This window comes from Cavia porcellus, unplaced genomic scaffold (assembly GCF_034190915.1).
Source record: "Cavia porcellus strain 051 isolate PalLab524CR breed Dunkin Hartley unplaced genomic scaffold, mCavPor4.1 scaffold_31, whole genome shotgun sequence".
NCBI classification, from domain to species: domain Eukaryota; kingdom Metazoa; phylum Chordata; class Mammalia; order Rodentia; family Caviidae; genus Cavia; species Cavia porcellus.
The window spans coordinates 24,623,470-24,648,507 of record NW_026947514.1 but is presented as its reverse complement, the minus strand read 5'-3'; the positions used below and the strand labels follow the sequence as shown (position 1 = coordinate 24,648,507).

General features: G+C 45.4%; 1 protein-coding gene across 2 annotated transcripts in view; it reads left to right on the top strand.

The window, feature by feature from the left end:
- The window catches only part of Adck1 (aarF domain containing kinase 1), a 125,554-nt gene that overhangs the window by 78,660 nt on the left and 21,856 nt on the right, over positions 1 to 25,038 (top strand). For both annotated transcript variants that reach the window (XM_003472331.5, XM_013155365.3), the window contains exons 6-7: positions 12,004 to 12,162; positions 18,933 to 19,049. In XM_003472331.5, the coding sequence (XP_003472379.1) occupies positions 12,004 to 12,162; positions 18,933 to 19,049 (276 nt within the window). The remainder of the gene's footprint in view (positions 1 to 12,003; positions 12,163 to 18,932; positions 19,050 to 25,038) is intronic.

Below are 25,038 nucleotides of genomic sequence, written 5' to 3'. Positions count from 1 at the left end.
TAGAAGGCAGATAGCTGGTCAAATGGTATTTTTATTTTTTAGTTTTTTGGGAACTGTTCACACTGAGTTCCATAGTGGTTGTGCCAGTTTACATTCCTAAAAACAATATAGAAGAGTTTCTTTTTCTCGTATCCTTACCAGCATTTGTTATTGTTAGATTTTTTGATTATAGCCATTCTTTCTGGGATAAGATGCTGTCTCCCATAGTTTTTTAATTTGTGTTTCTCTTATGGCCAGTGATGTTGAATATCTTTTTTTCCATTTGTTTATTTGCCATCTGTACTTCTGAGAAGATTTCTTCATTTGTATTCATTTCATCTGCCCATTTTTGATTGAGTCTTTCATCTTTTGTGGGGGTGGGTCTAATATTTTTATGTTCTAGATGTCAGGGTTGGTCAGTTCTTAATTCATCCCTGGGAACCTTCTTGGATAGCCTCAGAACATGCTAAGCAGCTGCTGGGGCAAGGGGGACCTTAGTAGGAGGTATTATAGAAATGAGAGGAACCAAAGGGTTCCTTTTTTGGGGGCTTAGGAAAAGTTGCATGATAATTTGTTAGGTACTAAAAGAGAGCATATGGCTGCACGGGATGTATAAATGACATGCAGATCATACAGAAATATTGTGCAAGTTGTGTTTGCTTATCTGACATTTGTTTTGAATGAACAAATTTACCTGCCAGAAAATGGCCCTGGGCAAAGCCTTGGAGGCTATAGTTTGCCTCCAGGGTTTTCTAGCTCCATGCCTAGGCCAAAGGAGAGAGAGGCTGAGCCTTCACTGTTGGGCAGGAAGCTAGGCAACCTGTTTAACATACTGGTGTTTCCTTATCCTTCCTCTATTCCTTCCCCTGCTCTTAATTTATCCTTTCACCTCACTTTGAACCAAACACGTACCTGTAGGTCTTTTCTGCACTTTATACTGGTGGGGTGCTGGAGACAAGAGAAGGAGAGTGCGCTCCCTCCTTATTCTGGGAGCCCTATCTTTGGTGGAGGAGACAGTGTGTAAACAAACAACCATGAGCTCAGTGCTGGTGAAGGGCGTATAACACTGTGCCTGAATGGGTGGGGGCATCAGAGGGACTTCACCGAGGAGGTGATATTTGAGTGGTCTCCTAAGGACCCCATGAGACAGATGGGCAGAGGAAGGGCAGCCCAGGATACGTGAAGACCCAGGTCTTAGAGGAGCAGGGTAAATGTGGAGGACTTCAGGTAGTTCTGATGGCTGGGAGTAGGTGGAGGCTAAACAGGTAAGCAGGATGCACAGAGGGCTCAGGTACCAGGCTGTGGAATAGAATGAGAAACATAGGCAACTCTCAGCACATGCTTGTGGGACTGAGCTGTCTGATTTTTTCTTGTAGTCAGTGGGGAACCATGTAAGAACTTTAATCTGGGCACTATCACAATCAGATGTGCATAAGAAATAAAAATCTGTTGGTGGTCTGAAGGACATATCAGAAGGCAGAAAGACAGTAGCCAGAAAGACAGTAACCAGTGAGGATGTGAAGCAAGGCATTGTTATGTAGTGGAGGAGAGGGATGAGCTCAAGCCGTGGGATCATGTGGATTTTGTGACCAGCTTTACATGAGAGGGGTAAAGACTGGTATGGATGAGAAGGAAGAGACTGAGTCTTTTTTACATTTCTGACTTGAGTGATTACATTTGGGTGACTTTAACTGTTTGTATGAGCCAGGTCCTATTGAGAAGAAATTGCCCTAGATATTTTAAACAGGGAATTTAAAACAGAAAACAGCGTTTACAAGGGATAGGATTGCTGAGACCCTAAATAGAGTGGTAAGGTAATTACCAACAGCAGGAAGCCACTGCCACCTTTGTGGAGGAAGGACAAAGAGGAGAGGTGGTTTTCCAGAGCTCAGGAGCTGAGAGCAACTGGTGAATGCTGGGACCAAGGAGAGTCTGCCAAGTGGAGCTGGATCACAGATGTAGGGGCTGGTAGCTGGAGCCACAGGTATGGATTGAGGCAGAGTTTTCCACTCTTTGGGTCCCCCCACTATCCTTGCCCGTTTGCTAAACCCACCTGGAAGCAAGTTGGCAGGGGAGCCTGGGAAATGTTTCTTACAAGAGTCAGAGCACTGGGGAGGATGTGATACAAAGTGAAATGGATCATGGAGCAGCTATGTGGGGTAAGATAATGCTTTTGGTAGTTTTGAGTAGGGATATCTCTGCTATGGAGGATTAACTAAGTGGGCAACTTGTAACACCCAGCTGAACTGACTCAGCATGATTCTGGGCGTGGGAGGCCCACCTGAGGACTGTTGCCAAAGCATAAAAGGAGAACTATAGGGGAAGATGGTGTGCTGTTGATTCTCCTGGAGAAGCGTGTCACGCTGATATGAACTTGGCTGTTCTCATTATTGGAGGAGCTCAGGTCCTTGCTGTCGCTGAGGATGGCTGCATTCCTTGTTGGGGGGAATCTCGAGTCCTTACCTTGAGCACTGCTTCCTGCTCTAGTGCAGATCCCTCAGCCTGCTGGCATAGATCTTTCACTCCATTGGTGTAGACTTTCTAGCTTCCACCGCTGACCTTTGGGCCTTCCCAGTGAAGATCCTTGATACAGACTTGCGTGAGACATTATCAAGGGCTTTAGGCCTCCAGTTGGATTTGTGGAGGATATTGCCATGGGCTGAAAGTCCTCAGCTGGCCTCTCAAAGGACAGTGCTGTGGGATCCAGACCTCAACTGAATTCTTTGGGTCTCTAGCTTGTGGACAGATCTGTTGCACTCTTTTACATTTAATTTTGGGGTGACTACTATAAAATAATCGTATGAATTGTGTGTTCTGTATTAAATCTATTCCTTTGTAAACTCTGACTATAACACCTGTCATTCTGGAGTTCAGGTTGGGATACAGATTCAGGATTTATGATCAAGGATACTCACAGTTGCTGAATCTGGGGGAATGGTTGAGTTCACTTAGAGGAAGTGTTTATAGTAAAGAGGGATGGAGGCAGGACAAGTGTAGGGGGCATCATCATTTGGGGAGTATGCCCAAGATGGTAAGTTACTAAAAGGGCTAAAGGATTAAAAAATACCTCTATGATGATGAAAAAAACTAATAATAACAGGATATGTATCAGTTATCTAATGCTGTATGATGAACTGGTCTCAAAATTTACTGGCTTGAAACAAATAGCTGTGAGTTTTGCTGATGAATTTGGACCTTGACCAGGGATTCAGAAAGTTGTGTTTTATTTAGCCCCAGGCTGCATAAAGGGTAGCTTTACTGGGGCTGGGGGGACCTATTTCCAATGTGGCTCACACACATGGCTGACAAGTTGGGCCTGGCAGTAGTCTGGGAGCTCAGTTAGGCCTGAGAGCTAAGCCTTGCTTCCTCTCCGTATGGGCTTCCACGTGACTGTTTGGGCTTCCCCACAGCATGGCTCCTGGGTTCTAAGAGCAAGTATCCTCTTAGAGTAAGGTTGGAAATACGTTACAGTTTTATGACCTAGCCTTAGAAATCACAGAATTAATTTTTTCTTACTCTGTTGGGTGAAGCAGCCACAAATGCCCTTTTTGCTTAGGGGTTCAAAAAATAGATTCTCCCTCTTAATAAGGCAGTGGCAGGGTTCTGGAAACATATTAACATGAGAGTGTTTTTGCAGCCATTTTGGAAAATAAAATAGTCCAGAATTGTTCAACACTGGAGTGGGTATTCTGGGTTGGCAATTTAAGAAGAAGAGGAATTGCAGGGGCATGAGTTGGGTGAAAGAGAACCAAGACCAAGGAAGTATAGACACTGAATGTGGATACTTTTGTCCAGTGTTTAGCCATGGAAAATAAACCATGGAAAGCTTGGAAGCATTAGAGAAGAGTATAGACCTAAGTGTTGGGAAGATCTGAGCAGGATTGCTGCTGATGGGGAGGGGAAGGTTGAAGGCTCAGCAGAAAAGTAACTGCTAGTTCTAGTCTGAGAGGAGATTGAAGAGATTGGGCACCAAGAACACAGTGGAGACGTTAGCCTTTGATGAACCTTTGCTTTGAGCCTGGAGGGTGGTGGAAAGGCGGGTACAGATGAGTGAGTGGGGCAGGGGGAGAGGGAAAGTGGGCAGTTGAGTGTGTACCAGCCTGATAGCCTCTATTTTTTCTCTGCAGTAGGAGGCAAGACCATCTGCCGAGAACAAGAGGGTAGGAGGTGGCATTGGAGGCTCGAGGGGGTGAAGGTTTGGAATAGTTGCTGTGTGCCTTGCAGAAGAAACTGCTAGGACGAGGGTCTGCTGAGTAGACCAGGCAGACCCCTGGGAACTTGATATTTTTTTTCTTTAGCAAACCTGTCAATACGTAGCTGGGAGTAAACCAGAGGTCATAGAGGATTCCTGGGTTCAGACAGGAACCCGTCACTGTCTAGCAGTGCACCAGGGTCCAGAGAGCTGGGAGGACAGCTGCTACTTTCCCTACTCAGAGCCTCATCAGCTTCCTAAGTACTGGTAGTGTAAGGTCGGTAGCAATAATAGCAATAATAAAGAGTTGGCATCTTCCTCCCTGTGATAAGCATTGGATGCTTTTCATAGGAAGCATAGCCTGGCAGACAGTGTGGAGCACTGAGGCAGAGCTGGGGCTGGGTCATGAAGCAAACTGAAGACTACTTTCATAGCCTTTGGGAGAAAGCTGACACCACTACCTCTGTGCCATTGGCATTGGCAGCAGCACTAGGTGGCACTGCCTTTTCGCTGGGCTCGATCTCTGGTGAACAAATCCTACTGGGCCTTCCTTCTTCCTTCCTGTCCCAACCATTTGAAATAAAGTTTTTTTCCGAGTTCAGACCTAAATGGTGTCTTGGTTTTAAGAATGACAATATTAGTAAGGTGCTCAGGCATGCTTGGCAGGCGAAGAATGATTTCTTAGGGACATTAAGGCCATCCAATCTTGGAGATAGGAGAGGCAAGGCAGTGCTTCTGCGTAGCTTTCAGTGTTTTGTTTCATGCCAGTGGTAGATATTGTATGCTTTTTATGCCTCCTCTCCCTCTAACCCTGTGTCTTGGTTACTTTGTCATCTCTGAGACATAATACCTTGACATCCGCAAGTGAAAAGGTTTATTTTGGCTCACAGTTTGTAGAGGTTCCAGTCCATAGTTGACTGACTCCAAGGCAGGGCAGCATGACAGATGGGCATGGCAGAGAGGAAAAAGCTCATGGCCTGGTGGTAGGAAGCAGTGAGAGACAGATCATGGGAGGAGAGAAGGAGTTAGGCCCTTCCAGGCCATGCCTCCAGTGACCCATGTATTTCAGCATCACATTTAACTATAAACTCTTCAATGGACTAGTCTACTAATGAGTATCACACCCCTGTGATCCAAGCACCTTCCAAAAGCCCCATCTATGAGTGCACGAAACTTTGGGAGTACACTATAACACTTCTGATTGATCACTGCTAGTTTTGAGAGAACAGTCTCATTAAACTAACTCACAATAAAGAGAGAGTGACAGAGTTCTGACCTTTGGTTATTTCTTTTTAGGAAGGTGAGCTTACAAATCCAAGCACATATCTGCTATAAGGATAGAGGAGGAAAAGAAGTCTACAGGAATGAGACTTTAGGGCGTGAGAAGTGGGGACTACTAAGTGTATAAGATAGGAAGCTTTTGGCTGCAAGAATCAGAAACTCCAGTTAAAAGTAGTATAGAAAATACTAGCTTGTGTATAACGCCATCTGAAAGTTGCATTAGCTCTTTCAAGGTTGACTAATCTAGTGTCTCATCATGGTTTGTAAGACCCCAGATTTACATCATTGCCATCTGAGCTTTCTAGCTTGTCCTCCTAAGCTAGTACCCCTCATGAACCCAATACAACTGCAGCTCTTGATGAAATCCATATGCCAAAGAGGGCTTATTTCTCCTACACTTTCATTATCAGAAAGGAGTTCCTTAGAATTTCCTTCATTTCTCATTGGCTAGAAGTAATGTCCATGCCCAAATCAGCCTTGGCAAGGCCAGTGAGACCACCTTGATTTGGCTTTAACCAATTTTGATTCACTTCTCAGGCTAAGGCCTCCCTTGACCATGGAGGAGGCACAGGACCAGAATGCTGATAGCCAGGCGGAGGGGGTGATGGCTGTTGGGTTGGGACCCAGGAGTATGGGCTGATGTTTTGTGCTCCTAAAACCCAAGCCACCCCTTTTGGGGTCTTTGTCATAGACTGTTTAGAAGCAAACTCTTAAGTATGTGGTGTTTGATGAATCTGTTGATGTTGGTGACTTTGCACAAAAGAGAAAGACACAGCTGAGGATGTTTTCAGCTTTGTCATTATCACCTGATACTGTCCCTTTAGTAGTTGGGGCAACTCTACTTCTAGATGCACGGCCAGTGACTCTTATTGATTTGAGTGGCTGTCCAAAGCCAGACTAATTGGGCCTAGAGATTGGAACAATGATTCAGCAGGAAGGGGTAAAGTGGTGAGGTGCAGGCCATCTGTCTGCTGGCGGGCTGGCTCTACAGCATTTCTTTTTTGCCCACAATGAGGGGAGTTCCACAGGCCATATCTTGCTGCTGTTCTCCCAGTGAGAGAGCAGGGTGGGACGAGGATGGTCTGTGAGTTGGTGATGAGGCAATAGTCCCAGTCCTTTCACACTACCCTGTGTTACTTCCACAAGGGATGATGAATGCCCCTTGCTGTGTCAGGCCCTAAGGATGCTAACTCATGGGCACGGTCCAGGCCCTACATGTCCCACTGATCTCCAGGACTCTGGTGTGTGTTGGGGTAGAACATGTTAGCCTGAATGGCATAATCTAATCTACTTTGCGTTGTCCGGCCCACCCCGAGGGTCTCTAAAAACAAAGACCCTTGACTTACGTTTCTGACTTTTTTTGAACATCATTCAGTGCACGCCGTCTGTCATCTTGTTTCTTTTCCAAATGAGTTGATTGAACAGTGGGTGGCTAGGTAATGTCTGTATTGGCACAGAATCCAATGGCTGGTTTAAAAAAAAATATATATATATATATATATATATATATGTATGTGTGTGTAAAATATGCAGAGATGTAAGCCATCCCATGAAAACTTCTCTTCACCCTGTAATTCTGGTTTTCTAAAAAGCATGCACTTTAATAACTTATCAGAACAAAGATGAATCCCATGAATGGCAAACTGTTTACATGACTCTGAATTGATTTTTGATCCTTGTCAAATATCCATTTTTTACTAGTTTGGATTGGTGCAGACATTCTATTTATGTGCTGCTTTTCCCTGGAACACTATTTCTTTTATAGTATATAATAACTTGATAACAGCAACTTACATTTCAGTTGCATTTTACAATTTGCAAAGCTCTTTCTCTGCCTTATCTTAGCTTCCCATTGTATTATCCTATATTGTATTGCATGAGGCAGGGCTGCATAAAGAAAGAACAAAAAACCTGGGTCCAGATCCTGTCTTGACAGTTCCAAACTATAGTACTGTTTGTGCTTTAACCTCCTGGAACCTGTTTTCTTCTCTGTAGAATGGGCAAGAGAAAGATTAGGTGAGAGTATGTACAAAAAATGCCTCATGACGCAGTACCTGTTATATACTAGGAACTAAACAATGCTAATTTTTATTGTTTTTGCAATTGTAAATCATGAGCATTAGCTTTCAAGATTCTGTTATGGCTCTTCATTTTTCTGTTTTTTTTCTGTGTGACTCACAATTGATTTTTTTTTCTCACTGTGAGCCAGTAGCTCTATAGGAAAACAGTTTCATTACCTTGAAGGAAATGTTAATTATTGAATATAGCTTGATTAGTCATAAGTTTACAGAATTTAATGGCAAATTCTCAGTTATTTTGAAAGTCTGGTTCTTTTAAATTCAGAGGTGATCTACCTTTTCTACCAAAAATCTCAAGAACAAAAACCTGTGTATTCCAGTAGCACAAATGTGAGCATATATAGTTGTCTCAGAGGAGGAAACAAGCCCCTTGAACTACTCGTGTGTTCATTTATTTATTCACTTATTCCTGCGAGTGTCCAGTGAACATCTGTGGAGTACTGAGTACAAGCTAGGCATTGACGAAAACAATGGCTGCTGGAAGAATTTTATGGAAAAGATACAGAGAAAATTCAGAAAGGCAAATTGCTTGCAACACCTGTTTTATTTTAGTTGATTACATCTGTTGTCAAAAATAAACTAAAATGAACCTACTTAGGGCAGGCTCTTAAAAAGGGAAGGGAATGAAACAGAAGGTGAGCCAAGGGAGTCCCCCGCCAAAGAAAATGATTTTTATTGATACATTTTAGGTATACATAATGATCGTATTTATCTTAGGGAATTTGTATCTGTACATCATATAACTTGTTTCTTCCTCATTCCCTTACTCTGTCTTCAGTCCTTCTTCCCCTCCTTATTTACAGAAGCTTTGTTTCTACGTTTTCCTTTTTTTTCTCATTTTTTAAAAGTTTTTCTTTCTTTTCTCCCCTCTTCCTTGTCCCCCTTCCCATTCGAACATTTTTAAGGCATTTAAAAAAAATTAATTGTAGCTCTTCTTCCCCTCTCCACTTATGTTTTATTTTACTCTACTTAGCCGAGAAAAGCAGCAGCAACCCAAAGTGCTTGGGTCAGGTGACTCATAACTTGACTTCCTTTATCATCCAGTGAATGCCAAGGTTAGGTGCAAAGTGTATGTTTGTACATTTTCTGGGCTTCATGGCTGGCATCAGGTTTTCAGGTTGGCAGCAACCAAGAGAAATGGTGACATACTATCAAGAGCCACTGGCTTCTACCAGTGCCAGCCTGTTGTCTAGGACAGGAGGCTCCTTTATCCACGGTTTCAGTTACCTGAAATCTTGTTTATCTATAGTCAGCCATAGTAGGTACAATACAGTAAGAGATTTTGAGAGTGAGATGATATTTACTTAACTTTAATTATAATCTATTTTATTTTTGTTAATCTCAATGTGCCAAACATAAATAAATTACAGATCTGTATGTATAAGAAAAACATTGTGTATAGAGTTTGGTAAATCACTGGCAGTTTTAGGCATCCAGTTGGGGGGTCTTAGGAAATATTCTCCTCAGATAGGAGTGGCTATGGAAGCCAGGTGTGGTGGTGCATACCTGTAATCCCACCACTCTGGAAGGCTGAGGCAAGAGGATCAGGATCATAAGTTCAAGTCCAGCCTGAGCAATTTAGTGACTTAGCAAGACCCTGTCCCAAAATAAAAAAAGAGCTAGGATGTAGCTCAGTGTGAAGGCCCTGGGTTCAATCCCAGTATCATGCAAAAAGTGGGGGGACTATTGTAACCAAGACTTTTAATCTACAGAAAGCCTCAGAAACTGACTTTATGAGTGCTGTGGGGTTTATTGGGTTATGAATTAATTTACTAGTTAGTTATTAGCAATTAATATTAGTCAATAAAGTCTGTGACTGCTTTAATGATTAATGGCATGAGGTATTAATAATAGCCAGTATTATTAATAGTGACTAATTATATAATTGATTAGTAACAGAAAAAATCTTTAGAGTACCTTTCTGTGCTATTTGGATACTAATGATAATTAAAATTTTCACAAATATAGTGAACATACAATAAATGATGAGGAATTATTGCTTGGCAAAAGCTTCCTCCTTGGTGTGGATCTCTCTGTGCTACAGGCAGCTTCCTGTGTATATCCCGTTTGGCCCAAAGCAGCTGCCTGCAGATAATCTGTCAGTACTGATTGAAAGAGGAAACTTCACCATGGCTCCTGTCCTGCCTGTCCTGGGCCAGGCCCTCTGCAAGTTAGACTGGAACAAAATTCCACAGAGCTTTTCTTGCCTGAACTCAATGCTCAGAGAGTGGAATTCCAGTGCCTTTGAGGACATCCGTGCCCTTGGTTCAGTTTGGGCAAGTCACTTCTGTTTGCTTTGGGCATGCTCTGCCCCCACTTTGGTGGCAGCTGAGGGCCATCTGGGGACGCCTGATGAGATGTAATGCCTGGAGGCTGCTGTGTCCAGGTGCCTGTGTCTGACACTTGTGGCCCTGGCCTCTCTGTTGCCTCCTCTCCCTTCTTGTTTCATGCGACACAACAGAAACAAATGAAATCAATTGGCATAAGGTCACAGGTCTAGCCCATGAGAGACTAGACGCGAGTGGAAAGAAATTGGACTACAGCCTAACATAATTAAAAAGGGTTTTGTTAGAAATTGAGCATAATAACCCTGTTTGATGATTCTTTTACAATAGTGTCTGGTACATCACCTAGGACATACTGTTTAAAAACAGCTTTGTAGTTAATAGCTTTGCTTTTGGTTTGTTTTTGTATCACATATGCCTGACCCAGTGTGCATAATATCTGAGTCCACTGCAAACAGAGGCTTAGACAAGGCTCTTAGCTGTGCCTCAGTAAGTCCATCTGGAAAGATTGGAAGGCCATAGTCTTCTGGTACCTACAGGCCCATGATTTTCTAGTTCTTGCTGATTGCCATCTGCTGTAGCCAGGGATAGGGATGGTGTTCTTAAACAACTTGGACTGCAGTCTATACTGAGAATCACTGGAACGGTCAGTCAGTGGTTCTCTCTAGACGTGGCTTTGAATGCCAAGAGGAGGGCTTAAGAGGGCTTCGGATAGCAGAGGGTTACCTTCTGTTTTTTACTCCTGAATTCTAGAACACTGCATACATTGCTGGTAGCACCCTCGCATACTCACTGTGGACCCATTGTCCGTAAATTCATGAAACCATCTTACATTCAGGGGCCTAGTTGCATGGGAACCTTCAGGCTGAGTCTCTGCCCCAAAGGGGCTGTAGTGTGCATTGCACACTTCATGGGACTTTTGTTCTCTACCCTTAATGTTTAATTAAGGAGCCATTAAACTGATACCTTGGTGTTGGATACATTTTCTAAACATCCCTTTCCCTCATACCATCATTCAGGAATCCATGGTGGGCCCATATTGCCGAAACCCAAGCTTTTAATCTGGATTGTCAAATCTCTTATCTCTTATCTCTCTCGTGTTGTCCAGCCTGTTTATTCCCTTATTTGTATTTAATGTTTATTATGAAATATGTTTTTTGAAAAATATAGATGACAATACAGGTATACTTCAAGTCATTTGATCCAAAATGCTTGGGATCAGAGGTGTTTCAGATTTTCCAGACTTTAGAAATACATATACCTAATGATATAGCTTGTGCCTGGAAGTCAAATTTAAATACAAAATTCATTTATGTTTTTCCTTTACCTTGCACACGCAGCTTGATGGTAATTTTACACAGTATTTTTAGTGTGCCTATGTTTTAACTATGACCTGTCACATGAGGTTAGATGTGGAATTTTCCATTTGTGGTATCATGTCAGCATTCAGAAAATTTTGGATTTTGGAGCATTTTGGATTTCAGATTTTTGAATCTGTGGTGCTCAACCTATATTATGAATATTCAAGTAATAACCATTTGGCTTAATAAATAAAAAGGAATGACTGTTATAGGGAATGCCCCTCTAGGTGCTTTGCAGATGGGATTTTTTTTTTATTTTTTAAAAAATTATGTATGTGTTTATTGGTACCAGAGATTTGAACTCATGACCTAGCACTTGCCAGGCAGGTGCTTATGCCACTGAGCTAAATCTCTGGCCCCTGCATGGGATCTTGAAGAATAAGCCTGGGAGCAGCAATAGCACAGCATGGTGAAATGCTCAAGAGCAAGGGCTTTGGAGTTGGGTAGACCCAAGTAGATTTCTGGCTCTGTATTTACTTGCTGGGCAAATTCAGGAAATCACACAAACTCTTAGAGCCCCAATTTCCTCATCTGTAATAGAAATGAGGATGATAAGATGGATTACCCACACATCTCCTAGAATTGTGATGAGGCTTACATAGACTAGTAAATAATGCTCTCACCCCAATGCTTGGCACATGGGAACAGCCAGCAAGGGGGACTCACAGTTACTGCTGGTGGCTGCTAGGCTGATATATCTTTGACAGAGATAAGAGCCGGGGCAGTTTCCCCACCTACCCTCACTACATGGGAGACCCAGGCAGAGGGTGGGGAGGGTCCCTTATGTATGTTGTGAGTAGATTGATTTGATACTTGGTGGATTTCAGGTGCTTGTCCTGGCTGTGAAGCAGTTATTTCCAGAGTTTGAGTTTATGTGGTTGGTGGATGAAGCCAAGAAGAACCTGCCTTTGGAACTGGACTTCCTCAACGAAGGCAGGAATGCTGAGAAAGTGGCCCAAATGCTCAAACACTTTGACTTCTTGAAGGTAGGATGGGCTGGGCATAGTGGGGCTGTGCTGGTCTGGTGGGAGCATTGATTTGTTCTATGACTATCTCTTATAGAACAGTTCCTTAGTTTTCTTATGGAAGATGAGCAGTTTATCACTGGTAATACACATTAAAGCTCTTCAAGTCAATTTTCAAAGAAATACCTAGTGTGATTTTTTTTTGACCTGTTAGTCAATTGAACAGATGTTTTATTGCATAATAAAAATAATAATCTCAAGGCACCAAGCACAACCTGAGCGGCTGTATGCTGTGGTCTGTGCTTCTGTGAAGTGTGGGGTGATGGTAATAGCTAGCACTACCATGTGCCAGTCTGTTCAGAACACATGTATATTATATTAGCTCATTTAATGTGCAGTTAGTTCTGCTGTAACACAATATGTGTTCCTAGAAATCATTACAGTGTGCAAAATTGCATAATGGAACCTTCAGAGCTTATGGGGGAAATGGACATTGGGGTAAGCACTCAAGTAATAATCTCAAGGCACCAAGCACAACCTGAGCGGCTGTATGCTGTGGTCTGTGCTTCTGTGAAGTATGGGGTGATGGTAATAGCTAGCACTACCATGTGCCAGTCTGTTCAGAACACATGTATATTATATTAGCTCATTTAATGTGCAGTTAGTTCTGCTGTAACACAATATGTATTCCTAGAAATCATTACAGTGTGCAAAATTGCATAATGGAACCTTCAGAGCTTATGGGGGAAATGGACATCGGGGTAAGCACTCAAAAACTCCATCCATGATACAGAAAAGAAAAGAAGGAACTAATAAGAATAGTCACCCAGTATTACACATGTTAAATGGCTAGAAATATGTAAGACTGCAATATATGAGCGTCTTACCTTGAAATCTTGTAAGCTACTGTGAATTAGTGGAAAGAGGGTCATCTGAAATGAAGCAGGATGACACCAGATGTTATGTGTGTGTGCTTTGTATGTTCCCATGCAGTTGTTCAGCTAGCTGCTATCTTCTGGGCTCACTGGGTTTCTAGTGGATGATAAGGCACGTGAGCTGATGCAATGCAAAATTTGCAGTGGAATGAAATTGTTCCCTAATACTGTGTCTTAGTTACTCTTCTCATTGCTGAGGCAAAATACCCAACACCCAAAGTTAAAGAGGGAAAGGCTTATTCAGCTCACAGTCTATTCATGGCAGTAGAAGATAGTAAAAACAACAAGGGAGAGAGAAGACTCTTTCTGTCTGTTATATTGTATGCAGGCTACCAGCCCTAGAGTGGGTGTAGCACTCACACCCATAATCCCAGCGTTGGACCATGAATTAATCATAAACCTTAGATTCAGCCATCTATAAAAAGCCTGCCCAACTCCCCATGACTGTATGAGGCTTTGGGGGACTCTAGACATAAGCCATAACATAGTGTATATCAACTGCACTAGAACAAAATTGTGTGTTTCCAAAACAACCAGACTGCAGAGCTGCATTCTGCAGCAGAAGGCACTTCCTGTGGAAAGTGTCAACTAGTAAAGTCACAACTATCAGTGCCCCGTGAGGAGTACTGCTGGTGAGTGGGCTGAGGACTCAAGCCATTCATGGTCTATCAGATCAGAGAAGGTGGGAAGGGAGTCACAGAACCTTTGGGAGCTCCTTATGAGAGTTCCAGAGTGCTCAGTCATGTGGCCTGCTGGTGAGAAAGGAGGCTGGTTGCGAAAACTGCATGGGAAAGGCTCTGTTGTTTTGGACGTTAGTATCATGTGGCTTTGGAAGACATCGTGAGACATGGAGGTATTGCTTATACTTCTGCTACTCAGATTAGCAAGAACATATCTGTACCAACCACCTGGGAATCTTGAGGCCTGGCTCATGTGAAGAAAAGCTACGATGATCAGTTCAGTGTCTTGGCACACTGATTTCGGTGGAAGGTAAAGTTTAGCCATCTCCAGGCCCTATTGTGGTCATCTGGGTTTTTGATGACCTCTGTCGTAGTGGTGGATGTCTAGACGTCCTTGTGCATGTGAATCCAGAAGTGGACCTGAGAACACAAGCTCAAACTACCAATTGAATGGGTTCTCTTGGAGAAATAGTAAATGTGAGCTAATTAGCATAATGCTGTGAGGTTCAAGTGATGCCTCTACTTGCATTCCCATTCCTGAACGTTCCTTTATCCTGCATTTTTCGAGCATTTCCTGAGTCTGTTGCTGTGCTAAAAGCTGGAGGTCGGCTCACTGATAGAGCTGGAGGTCCTGGACAGCTTCCCATCTAATGGGGCAGGAGCACACAAATGTATTGTTTTTTTTTTTTTGTCTTTTTCCTTTTTATCGGTACCGGGGATCGAACTCACGACTGCCTGCTTTCAAGGCAGGCGCTTATGCCGCTGAGCTAAATCTCCAGCCCCACAAATGTATTGTTATAGCAGAGATTGTTTCACAGTGTGACAGACAATGCTCTTTGTTTTTGTGCTTCCCAAGATAAAGTAATTAGAGGGCGTCCAAGAAGTCTTGAGTGTACAGAGGAATGAGCAATATTTATTAAGTGGTTCTTTGGCAGGCACAGTGGCATCAGACACAGTGCAGGTACTATGACAGCGAATCCTTCCACTATCATCCCATTTTATTGATGACAGTCCTCAAGTAGAGGAGCTCAGGCCACAATCCAGGTTTTCTGATTTTCAAGTCTGGTGCTCATCTCAAGATTTTCTGGTGCCTTTTGCCCAGTAGGGCCGCCCCTCGGAGTCAGAGCTCTGAGCCAGACAAACAGAAACGTCTTCTCCACTGTTTCCATGGAAATGGCAAAATTGTCCCCTGGCTGGGGCCAACTAACAATGGCCAGACCAAGACATGCAATAACAACACAATTTTTTGAAATTAGTGTGCCAAACGGATAAATAATTAATGTACTGATTTGACCTGCTGCCTCTAGAACCATACACTATTCCTCAGACAATGGTGGAACGAAGGCTCCTAAGTAATTAATTTTGCCTAAACACATCACAAACAGGAAGGGAATTTTATGCTGTGAACTCAGTACAGCTCTTAAAACTGGAGATAGATTGCTTTTGCACGCTGGCACCCCATCACAACATCTGTGCGTAATTAAGCCTCAGCAAAGAGTTTACCTCTCAGTGTGTGAGGTATCTTCCAGTGCTTATGTGAGGTTTAATAACCTCGGCCCTATGCTATAAATCTGTGTGCCCCAGACAAGTACTGAATGCAAATAAGGCATCCAGGAGATTGGAGGAAGGTGTGGGGGGGCAGCCAGGCTGAATGGTCAAGACAGCTGGGGCCAGGTCAGGAAGGGAGGAGCCTTGGAGTGTGGGCCTGGTGGAGATGAGTGTGTTTGGTGAGTGGGGGTGGGGATGGGTGTGGATTACACTGTGGCAGAGCCACTAGAGCCACCCCAGGGTTCTTCCTGTGCCTGAGGAGCTGGGACTGGGGATTGAACCCAAGGCCTTCATTTGAGCTACATCCTTGCCCCTTTTTCATGTTTTATTTTGAGATAGGGTCTTGCTAAGATGCTGAATTACCTAGGCTAGGCTTGAACTTGGCATTCCACCTGCCTCAGCTTCCCAGAGTGCTGGGATTACAGGCATGTGCTACCATTCCTGTGTAAGGCCATTCTTAACTTCATATCTTTGTGGGGAAACTGAGGCCCAGAGAGATCGATCAAGTCATTTGTCCAAGCTTACATAGGATTCCAGTAAGAGGCAGAACCAAGTTTTAAATGGAGGCACCCTGGCTCAGAGGGCGTGCTTCAAATCACTATGCTCTTCTGCCTTTGTGATGTTTCATGGGAGAGATGATTATGGTGGACCATGTGTGGCACCATCAGCCCTCATGTGGCTCAGAACGCCTGTGGTTCACTGTGTTGCAGTCATGAGGGCAGCTGATGTGTGTCTGGCAGTTGCTAAGTGTCTGGCACTGTGTCAGGTTTGCTTCTTCTGCTAATAGGAAGTGGTTATAAAACTGGCTCAGAGAGGCTGTAAAACTGACCCACAGCTTGCAGGAGGCAGTCTGGCCATGGGTCTGCACTCAGCCTCCCTGGGTGGGCTGTGGCTGCAGGAGGATAAGCCAGAGCACAGGAACAAAGTACCACCAACACAAGGTCAGGCCACACTGAGGTAGATGCCTCCAAGAGTTTTGGGTAGAACTTTCCAGAATCTTCCCTGTTCCTCAGAACCAACATTGGCCTCAGTGTGGGAGCCCACAGGTGGAGTCCCTTTTCCATGGCAGGCAGGCAGACAGACCCATGGTCCTTGGCCAGGTGTAACTGTCTCCCAGGGATTTGTGTTGGTTTGTTGGGGTGGGGGGCTCGGTTTTCCTCTTCGATCCTTCCATTCTTTGATAGAAGAAGCAGAATAGGGGAAATGAAGATGAGACTTGTGTGTCACTTTACCATGCTTAAAACTCTCCTGCCCGTCTGATGATTTGCAGGGCAAGTCACCTTCCTGACTGAGTGAGGAGCAACTGGGCCTTTTGCAGTCATAATCATGCTGTATCTGTCTGTGGCCCCTCCTGAGTCCCATGATGAGCTCCTCCATTGCCCAGGTTTGGTATTTCTGTCATTCCAGACCTGAACAGCAGGTATAAAGGGCACATTCTGTGGCCAGGCTGCACTGATCACACCGGATGGGCAGAGATGGAGGAGGGGTGCCCCTGCACAACAGTCCTGCCTGGCCAGCCCCAGGCACCACTGCCTTGGGTCCTCTTTCCATGGTAGCTGTCCTTGTGTTGGCCATGTGGCTGTAGCGATCCTGCTAGTAGTGTAACCTCCTGCCTCTAAAGCCCTAGGCCAACCACCAGGATTTGTTTTCTAAATAGAAGGAAGAAATTAGCTCAAAATGACATCCCTCTCACTTAGAAAACATGAACAAAAACAATAAATGAATTTATACCCTTTTTGGTTTATTTTGCAGTACTAAGGCCTCAAGGATGCTAGGCAAGTGATTTACTACTGAGCTAAAATCCCAGCCCTTTTTATTTTATTTTGAGAAAGTTCTCCCTAAGTTGTCCAGGGTGGCCTTGAACTTTCAATCCCCCTGTCTCAGTCTCCTGAGTAGCTGGGTTTACAGGCATGCACCACCAGTCCCACTTAAAGTTTTTTTTTTCAAAAAGATGCTTTTTGAAAAATGTCAAGCAAGCCTACATTTTGAGTTCGAAGGAAGAGACAGTCACAGATTTCTTTATTGGTCCAGATTTTCATATGGCAAAGACAAGGGAAGTTGCAAAGCAGAAGAACACCTTGATGTCAGTGGGAGCCATGCTTCTAACCAGAGGTCTTCATTTATGTGTAGGGGCCCCCCTTGTCCTCAGGGTCTTTTCCTGAGTGGAGCGGAAACAATGCTTCTTGCCAGTGGGAAGACTGAGGCATAAGGAGTGAAGAATGAGCTGAGTGCACCATTATTTCCATCAGAATTAGGAACAGAAATTAGGTTTCTGCATTGAGGACCACAGTCTTGTTGCTAGGAGAGTTTGAGAGGCTAGGGAAGGGGGAGGTCTTACTCTCCAAAACATTTGAATTAGTTGGTCATGTTTTTTATTTGTTAGAGGAATAAGCCCATCAAAATTTTGAGGAAACAGCACATGGAAAGTTGCCTGGGTACTGTGGTCCTGATGGCTGTCACCCACTCATATGGCATCATGACAGCCCTTGATACATTCACACCTCTTGCCTGCTCCTGATGGAATCTGTTCTCTTGTTAGCTTTACATGTTCTCAGAGTCAGAGACAGTTACAGACTTTATTAGCTAGTGTTGCAGTTGTTTGCAGATAACTAAAATTCCCATTTATAGCATCTTAAACAATAAAAAATTTATTTTCCTCACATAACAGCAAGGTTTGCAGCAGTTGCCTGTAGGTACCATTTAGTAGTATGATAGTGTCACAGCTGTTGTTTCTGATTTTCTTGGCTTCATCTTCCTGGTCTAAAGATGACTGCTGCAGCTCCAGAAATTGCATTCATTTTTAAGGCAAGAAGAGGAAGAAGAGTAGTTCTATTCCCAAATTCCTTTTTAATTAAGAAAATAAAAAGTTCCTCAGAATTGCCTAGCAAACTTCTACTTAGATTTAATAGGCCAGAATGGAATCACAGGACCACACCTCTTTTTTTTTTTTTTTTTTTTGGTCTTTTTCCTTTTTTTATCGGTACCGTGGATCGAACTCACGACTGCCTGCTTGCAAGGCAGGCACTTATGCCGCTGAGCTAAATCTCCAGACCCAGGACCACACCTCTTGTAAGGCCAGTAGAGAAAGCATTCTTTCTTATCTCCAATAAAGAGGAGGGTGGGGAAGAGACGTCAGGTTGAGATCTAGTGTTGTGTGTACACAGGGCTTGTAGGACACTGGCATGAAGGACAGGTAGCATCTGGTAAAGATGCTAAAGCATCGGTTTGCTCCTTACCTATACCACATCTATCACCTGGTGGGAAGCTGTGGTGGCAGGGGAGGGTGTTTGTGAATCTTGAGTGGTCTGGTGGGGGTGGGAGAGGGGATGGTTCTGAACACCTGTGCCTGGGGGAGCCGCTTCATGTTTCCCTCTCAGGGCCAGTTTGGAAGGCATTAAGTGGGTAGGGAGGCCACTTTCTATCCCCAGGCAGGAGTGGTCTGTGCAGGAGTTGGGCAGGTGGGGTAGGGACCCTTCTCTCAGGGCCCGGTCCCTGAGACCCCCTTGTGGGGAAGCAGAGCCTGCCTGCTGTCGTCTGGCCGGCATTGCTGTGCATCGCTGTGGTCCTGGCCCCTGACCTCCAGCCTCCCCTGATGTGAGCTGAGCAGCCCTTGCCCTTCTCCTTCCAGGTCCCCCGGATCTATTGGGAGCTGTCCACCAAGCGGGTGCTGCTGATGGAGTTTGTGGAGGGCGGACAGGTCAACGACAGGGACTATATGGAGAGAAACAAGATCAACGTGGATGAGGTGAGGCTGGGGCGCTGCTCTGTGTGCGCAGGACGCAGGATTATTTGGTTGAGGTCTCAGGGTCTGACCTTACTACCCATTGTCTGAAAAATGACAAATGGAGCACAGAGGATTCTTCCAGGTCACCTCATCCAGCTGGCTACACACAGTGGGGATGGGGACACAGTCCTCCCAGCCGCTCCTGCCTTGCTGGGCTATTACCTTTCTTTGTCCCATCTGGGTCCCACATAGCTGAGTGGCCACAGACATAGCAGGGCTGAGTCACTGGGCCCTCATCCTTCTGCCCTCCCCTCCTGCTGCCACTGCCCAGACACAGATACCAGGCAGTGGGGAGGACCCTAGTAATTAATGGGGTCTGCTTGGCAGAGTAAGGGATAGTGTGGGGCTTGTGTTTCATCTCCCACCTCGATTCCTTTGGTTCTTGTACCTTATCTTCTGTTTCCTGGTCACCACAGAATGGTGGGTGTTTGCCCACAATATTATCATTGTCTCAGTCTTTGTGTAGCTAGCTGTGGGATTCAGAGGGGAGCCAGACCCAATCCCAGAGCAAAGTCTGAGGCAGGTTCCCTGGGGCATGCTGGAGATGCACATGGTAGAGGTTTTGGGGAGTCACTGGAGGGTTTGGACATGTGGGACCAATGCAGTGACCCAGTCTACTTAGGATAGGAAGGCATGGAAGAGCCAGACTCATTGGAGGCCAATGTTCTTTCCTACTCACCCACCCGTGCCATTCACACCAGGTGGCACATGAGAATTTACATGGGTTTCCAGTGAGAAGATGACCCAGAGGAGAAAGCCAGGGACATTTTTGGGAGTGTGGGGGTTGTAAGGCCTTCTGGTAGCTGAATGGCTCTATAAATGGGGACCACAATGGTACATGCTGTTGGGGTCATGTGAACCCGAGTTCAACCTTGCTTATTTCTCTGCTGGTTGTGTACTACTGAACCTCTTGAGGCACCATGAGGACTACATGAGCTAGTCATGGACCTCACTGAGCACAGTGCCTGGTGTGTAGTTGGCACTGCAGAGGGTGGCAGGATTTTACTTCTCTTCATTATTATTATCGCTGGCTCCCGTTCTTTGCTTGTCTCCTTTTATCCTTAGTGTTTTGATTGCCTGACTTCCTGTGTTAGGCCCTTTGTCCTTCATAAGCCCAGGAGGGAGATCTTATTGTCTCTAGTTTGCAGATAAAGAATCTGGAGACCCAGAGAGGGAAAGTAGTTTGCATTGGTTGGAACCCAGACCCCCCTGAGTCTGCAGTTCCTGTTAGACCATGAGAGGAGGGGCTGCAGCAAAGTGCATTGAGTGACTGTGAGAAGAGGCCTGGGTGACCGTGCCTGGCTTGGGCCTTTCGGGGATGCTGTTGTCCCCCACTGTGGGGACATGGAGCTCCAAGAACCTATTTGAGGAGTGGCTTCCAAGACACAGAGGTCACTCCTGGATTTGTTTAACGAGTTCTGCTTCCTGGAGGGACAGGATGAGTTGGTGGTGTTGGGGGGGGAGACAGACAGACAGACAGACAGACACAGAAGAACATATAGATGTCTCTCATGGCGCTGGTAACAAGCTGCTCCATCTTCTTCCTCCTCCTCTTTGTCTTCCTCTTCTTTCTCTCCTCCCTACTTTTTTCTTCTTTTTGTTTCTTCAAACTGAGCTGTATCCCAACCCTTTCTAATTTGTCATTTTGGGACAGGATCTCACTAAGCTGCACAGGCTGGACTTGAACTTACAGTCCTCCTGCTCAGCCTCCCAGAGTGGTGGATTACAGGTGTGTACCATCGCACCCTGTAAGCAGTGGGCTTCTGTACCCTTTGCCCTTGACTCCTGGGGTGATGCAGGGCAGTGATCTGGGCAGGTGACAGAGTCTTTGCTGTGGTGTGTGAAAGGGATGTCATGGGAGGGATGGATGGTCCCTTCACGGGGAGCAGGGCCTCTACCTCCTAAACAGGAAGGACCTGGGGGCCTTGGCCCTGCTCAGTTACTGGCATTTCCTTATGGCTGGCTGTGGCGTGATATGCATTCCAGCCACCCCAAATCCATTTGGTCTCTGGATCCAGTGAGCCAAGGCCCTAATGATGTTAATCAGAGGCAGTTTTAATTTTCCAAGAAGAGTGCGTAGGTGGAGAGATGCGCTCTGGTATGGCTTGATCGTGGCTGAATGAGGTGCTCATGACAGTGGATACCAGCAGGACACTCAGAGGCAGGACTGTTCTGCTCCTGCTGCCACCCTCTAGCCATACCTTGCAGACAAAGCCAGCATCTGGGCAGACAGTCCTTGGTCAACATCCTTAAGTCAGTTAAGTGGAGAACAAGGCTCAGTCCCTGGCTTGGCCTCTGTGAGGCTGGCAAGAGTGTTAGTTGTTTTTTTTTGGACATAGAGACATATGCAGCAACCCTAGCATATGCCAGGGTTGTGAGACACATAAGCTCTATGCATTACAGCTATTAATAATATATATTTCTAAATGGGAAAGCTCAAGCTCAGAGAGGTTCAAGTGGTTCACAACCAGCAGGGGAAGAAGCAGGGTGGAACTCAGGTTCATCTGACTCCAAAGTCCTTGCCTCTCCACCTTCTCTATCTGCCTCCCAGAGGTCAGCATTGGGCTGCAATGGGACCTGGAGCCAGCTGGTTGACAGCCACATCAGTAACTGTGCAAAGGAGGCCCAGCACTGACTGAGAAGCTTTGCCAACGGCAGCTGGACTGTTTTTGTCATTATTGTTGGTGGCCCCATTGTGTCTTCCTCTGCCTCTTTTACTATTAACACTCATCTACTGCCTGAGCCAGGCCCCAGGCCCTCCACACAGATAGCCTTCAGAAGGAGGCTGTGGTCTCTACTGTGCAGGGGAAGAGTCAGAAACTCAGAGAGAGAGAGAGAATAATGTCCCTTCAGTCACCAGTCTTAGTGGTAAGTTTTCATATGGATGTCCCATGTAATCACTGTCCAGGTAAAGGTGTAAACCATTTCTGGCAAGCTCCCCCTTACCCCCTCTCTGTCAATGTCCTTGCTGTCACATGGCCACTTCTCTTCTGACTTCTTTCACCATAAACTGCTTGCAGCCATCACTGAACGTCATGTAAATGGAATCCTATGGTGTTGGGTCTGGCATCTTTGGCATCAATCAGATATCGGCCTGTTTTGGAGTATCTACCTGTTCTACTGGTGTGTGGGTCTATGCTTGCAATAAGGCACTATCTTTTAATTTCTTAACCTCCATACCAACTTCTAGGCTGTGCCTGACTTGGGAAGTGCTTTGGTATTCAGGGATGATGTCATTAAACTCTGACTTCTACAGCAGTCTCAGGCAGGGCCATGGGCCATGCTGTTGCTGACTATCAGTAATGGTGGGACTGGAGCAGGAATAGGCTAAAGATTAATCTGTCATCTCTCTCACCAACTGGCATCAAAGCCCCAGGCCCCAGGCCCTAGAGAAGACTAGTCATGGTGAGGATGGAAGACTGCACCTTCCAGAAAGGCTTAGATGGACCTCAGAGGGTCCACAGGTCCAGTGGATTGAGCAAGCCAGTCCTGGAGTGACCCCGCCTCCTGAGAACAGCCTGACCTGGCTGTGAACCTTCTTTGGTGAGGGAAGTAGAAGGGACACACAGGAGTAGCAACGGGCAAAAATCTCACTCCACTTCCTGGTGGCACTGTGGCTGATGTTACCTTGGCTGCTGTAAACTGTGACTCTGCTGGAAGGTAACTCTAGGAACTCTTCTCAATGTCTCCAGAGCCCTGTGACTCCTTGTTGAGTTAGTACTACTACACTTTGAAGAGACTGACTCACCCTGCAGCGTCACAGGTTGTGAGGACCTGACTAGCCAGTTCCTGATGGACTCAGAGGAGCAAACACTAGGTTAGGAGGCAAGAGGTGCTGATTCAAGCTCCAGCCTTGCAATGCCTTGCTTTATGACCTCAAGCAGATCGTATCTCCTCTCTAGCCGTTGGTTTCTCATTGAAGGTGTTAGACTAGCTGGACTCTAATGATAGGTTCTCTGTACTCAAATATTTTACAGAACAATAATTCTTCACTTCTGTGGGTTCTGTGACTGGTTCATGAACTGTCTATTTCAGAAGCACAAGGGGAGCTTATGCAACAGTTAAGATTACTGGGTGTCACCCCGACTTACTAGTCAGAATCTGGAGTGGGAAGCGTTGTAGAGGACTGAAGGATTTGCATTTTATTTTTAAATTTCTTGTTTTTCTTCCTCTTCCTTTCTGTCTTCTTTTTCCTCTTCCACTTTCTTCTTTCTTTCTTTGTCTTTTTGAGACAGTCTCACAATGCATTTCAGGCTGGCCTTGAACTCATTTTGTAGCCCAGGCTGGCTTCAAACTTTCAGACATTCAGCCATCCTCCTGCCTCAGCTTCCCAAGTACTGGAATTATAGGTATGTTCTACTATATCCATCAAAAAAATTTTATTCCTCTATGATTCAGGCTGGCCTCAAACTTGTTATGTAGCTTAGGCTGGCCTTACTTGGTAAACCTCTGGCCTCAGCGTCCCAGACCTTTGGGATTATATGTGTGCACTGTTATGCCTGGTTTCCATATAAATTTTAGATTAGTTTGTGAAGGTCCAGCAAAAAAAGATCCTGTTGGAAATTTGATAATAGTTACAGCGAATTGATAGATGAATCCCCACACCTGGCAGGATCTGCAGTTTAGCAGACTCCCCAGGTTGCTCACTCTGAAGCTTAGGACCCTCCTCCCATCCCTCACCCCATCATGAAGTCAGGGACCCAGGCCATCCGAGTGAGCCACGAGAGCTCACCCTGCTGTTTGTGCCTTCGGGCATGAGGTGGCCCTGCCTGGTGTGCTCACCTGTGGAGGAGCTTGGGTCTCGAGAGATGGCAGCCTGCAAGGGCCCTCATTTGTTTGTGTTTCTGAGCCCAGAAGCAGATATTACTGAGGGCTTGACCTGGTGATCATATTTGCCAATCACTTTAAGAGTTGGTGACAGTGACTGTCATTTATCTCATTAAAAGTAAAGGTCGTGTGGGAGTCGGCTTTCCCAGGCTGTATGGAGCCTCCTCAAGCCATACAAGCACTATTGATTGTGGGACCTTTATCAAAGATTAATTGGATTTTGGTGAGTGTGTGTTTAAAACCCTGCTTGGGCTGAGGCCCAATTTAATGGGCATAAAATTAGCCAAGAGAACGGTGACAGAATTGGGAGTTTAGGGGCAGCAGGGATGGATGACTAGAGACCTGGTGGGCAGACACCCAGTCTGTGAAGACTGGGAGTAGATACTGGGAGGGGGCTCTGGAGAGATGCCACCTGGCCATCCCTGAGCCATGCAAGCTGGCTGGGGAGGGAGCTGCAGGGTCCCTTGTGGGTCATTACGTGGTCCTCAGACTGGCTCTCCGCTGTGGGTTTCCCCTCTCCAGAGGGTAAATCCCTGTCTTCCATCAGAGTCAGGAGGGGATCTGGGGGTTTAGCTTATACTTATAAAGTCTTTCAATTAATCCTTTTGCAGAACCCTCCCCCCCATCCCATTTTTGGAGTTGCTAGGGGCACCTGAACCTCCCTGGGCTCAGAGGTAGTAACCATAAAGCTTCCTGTTGCTAGTGTGAGGCTCCATGCTTTCTAACTGGCTGAGTGGTTTCTTGGGAGCCATCTCCTCCTCAAAGCTAAATAGTTTTTCTTGTCTCATTTCATCTGCTGTTGCTGGTCCTCCCACTTGTCGGACCTTGTCTTTGGTGGGGTCTTTGCCTTCTTTTCTTCTTTTAGAGTCATTTTAGTGAGGCTAATGAAAGAGTATAGTTAGTGGCATGGCTTGTCTGTCATGCTTAGCCAGAATCTCTCACTAGGTTTCTTCTTTCTAGTAGTTTGAAAACCCATTCCCTGCTATTGGAGGAGCAGCGAAGGGATCTCAGATCTACCTTTTATCGCAGGTGCTGTGTGTTAAATGCTGTAATAGAGGTATGGTGAAGGCTGGGTGCTGGGTAGAAAGGGCATAGGGTCTCAAAACCAGGGGACCTGGGATTG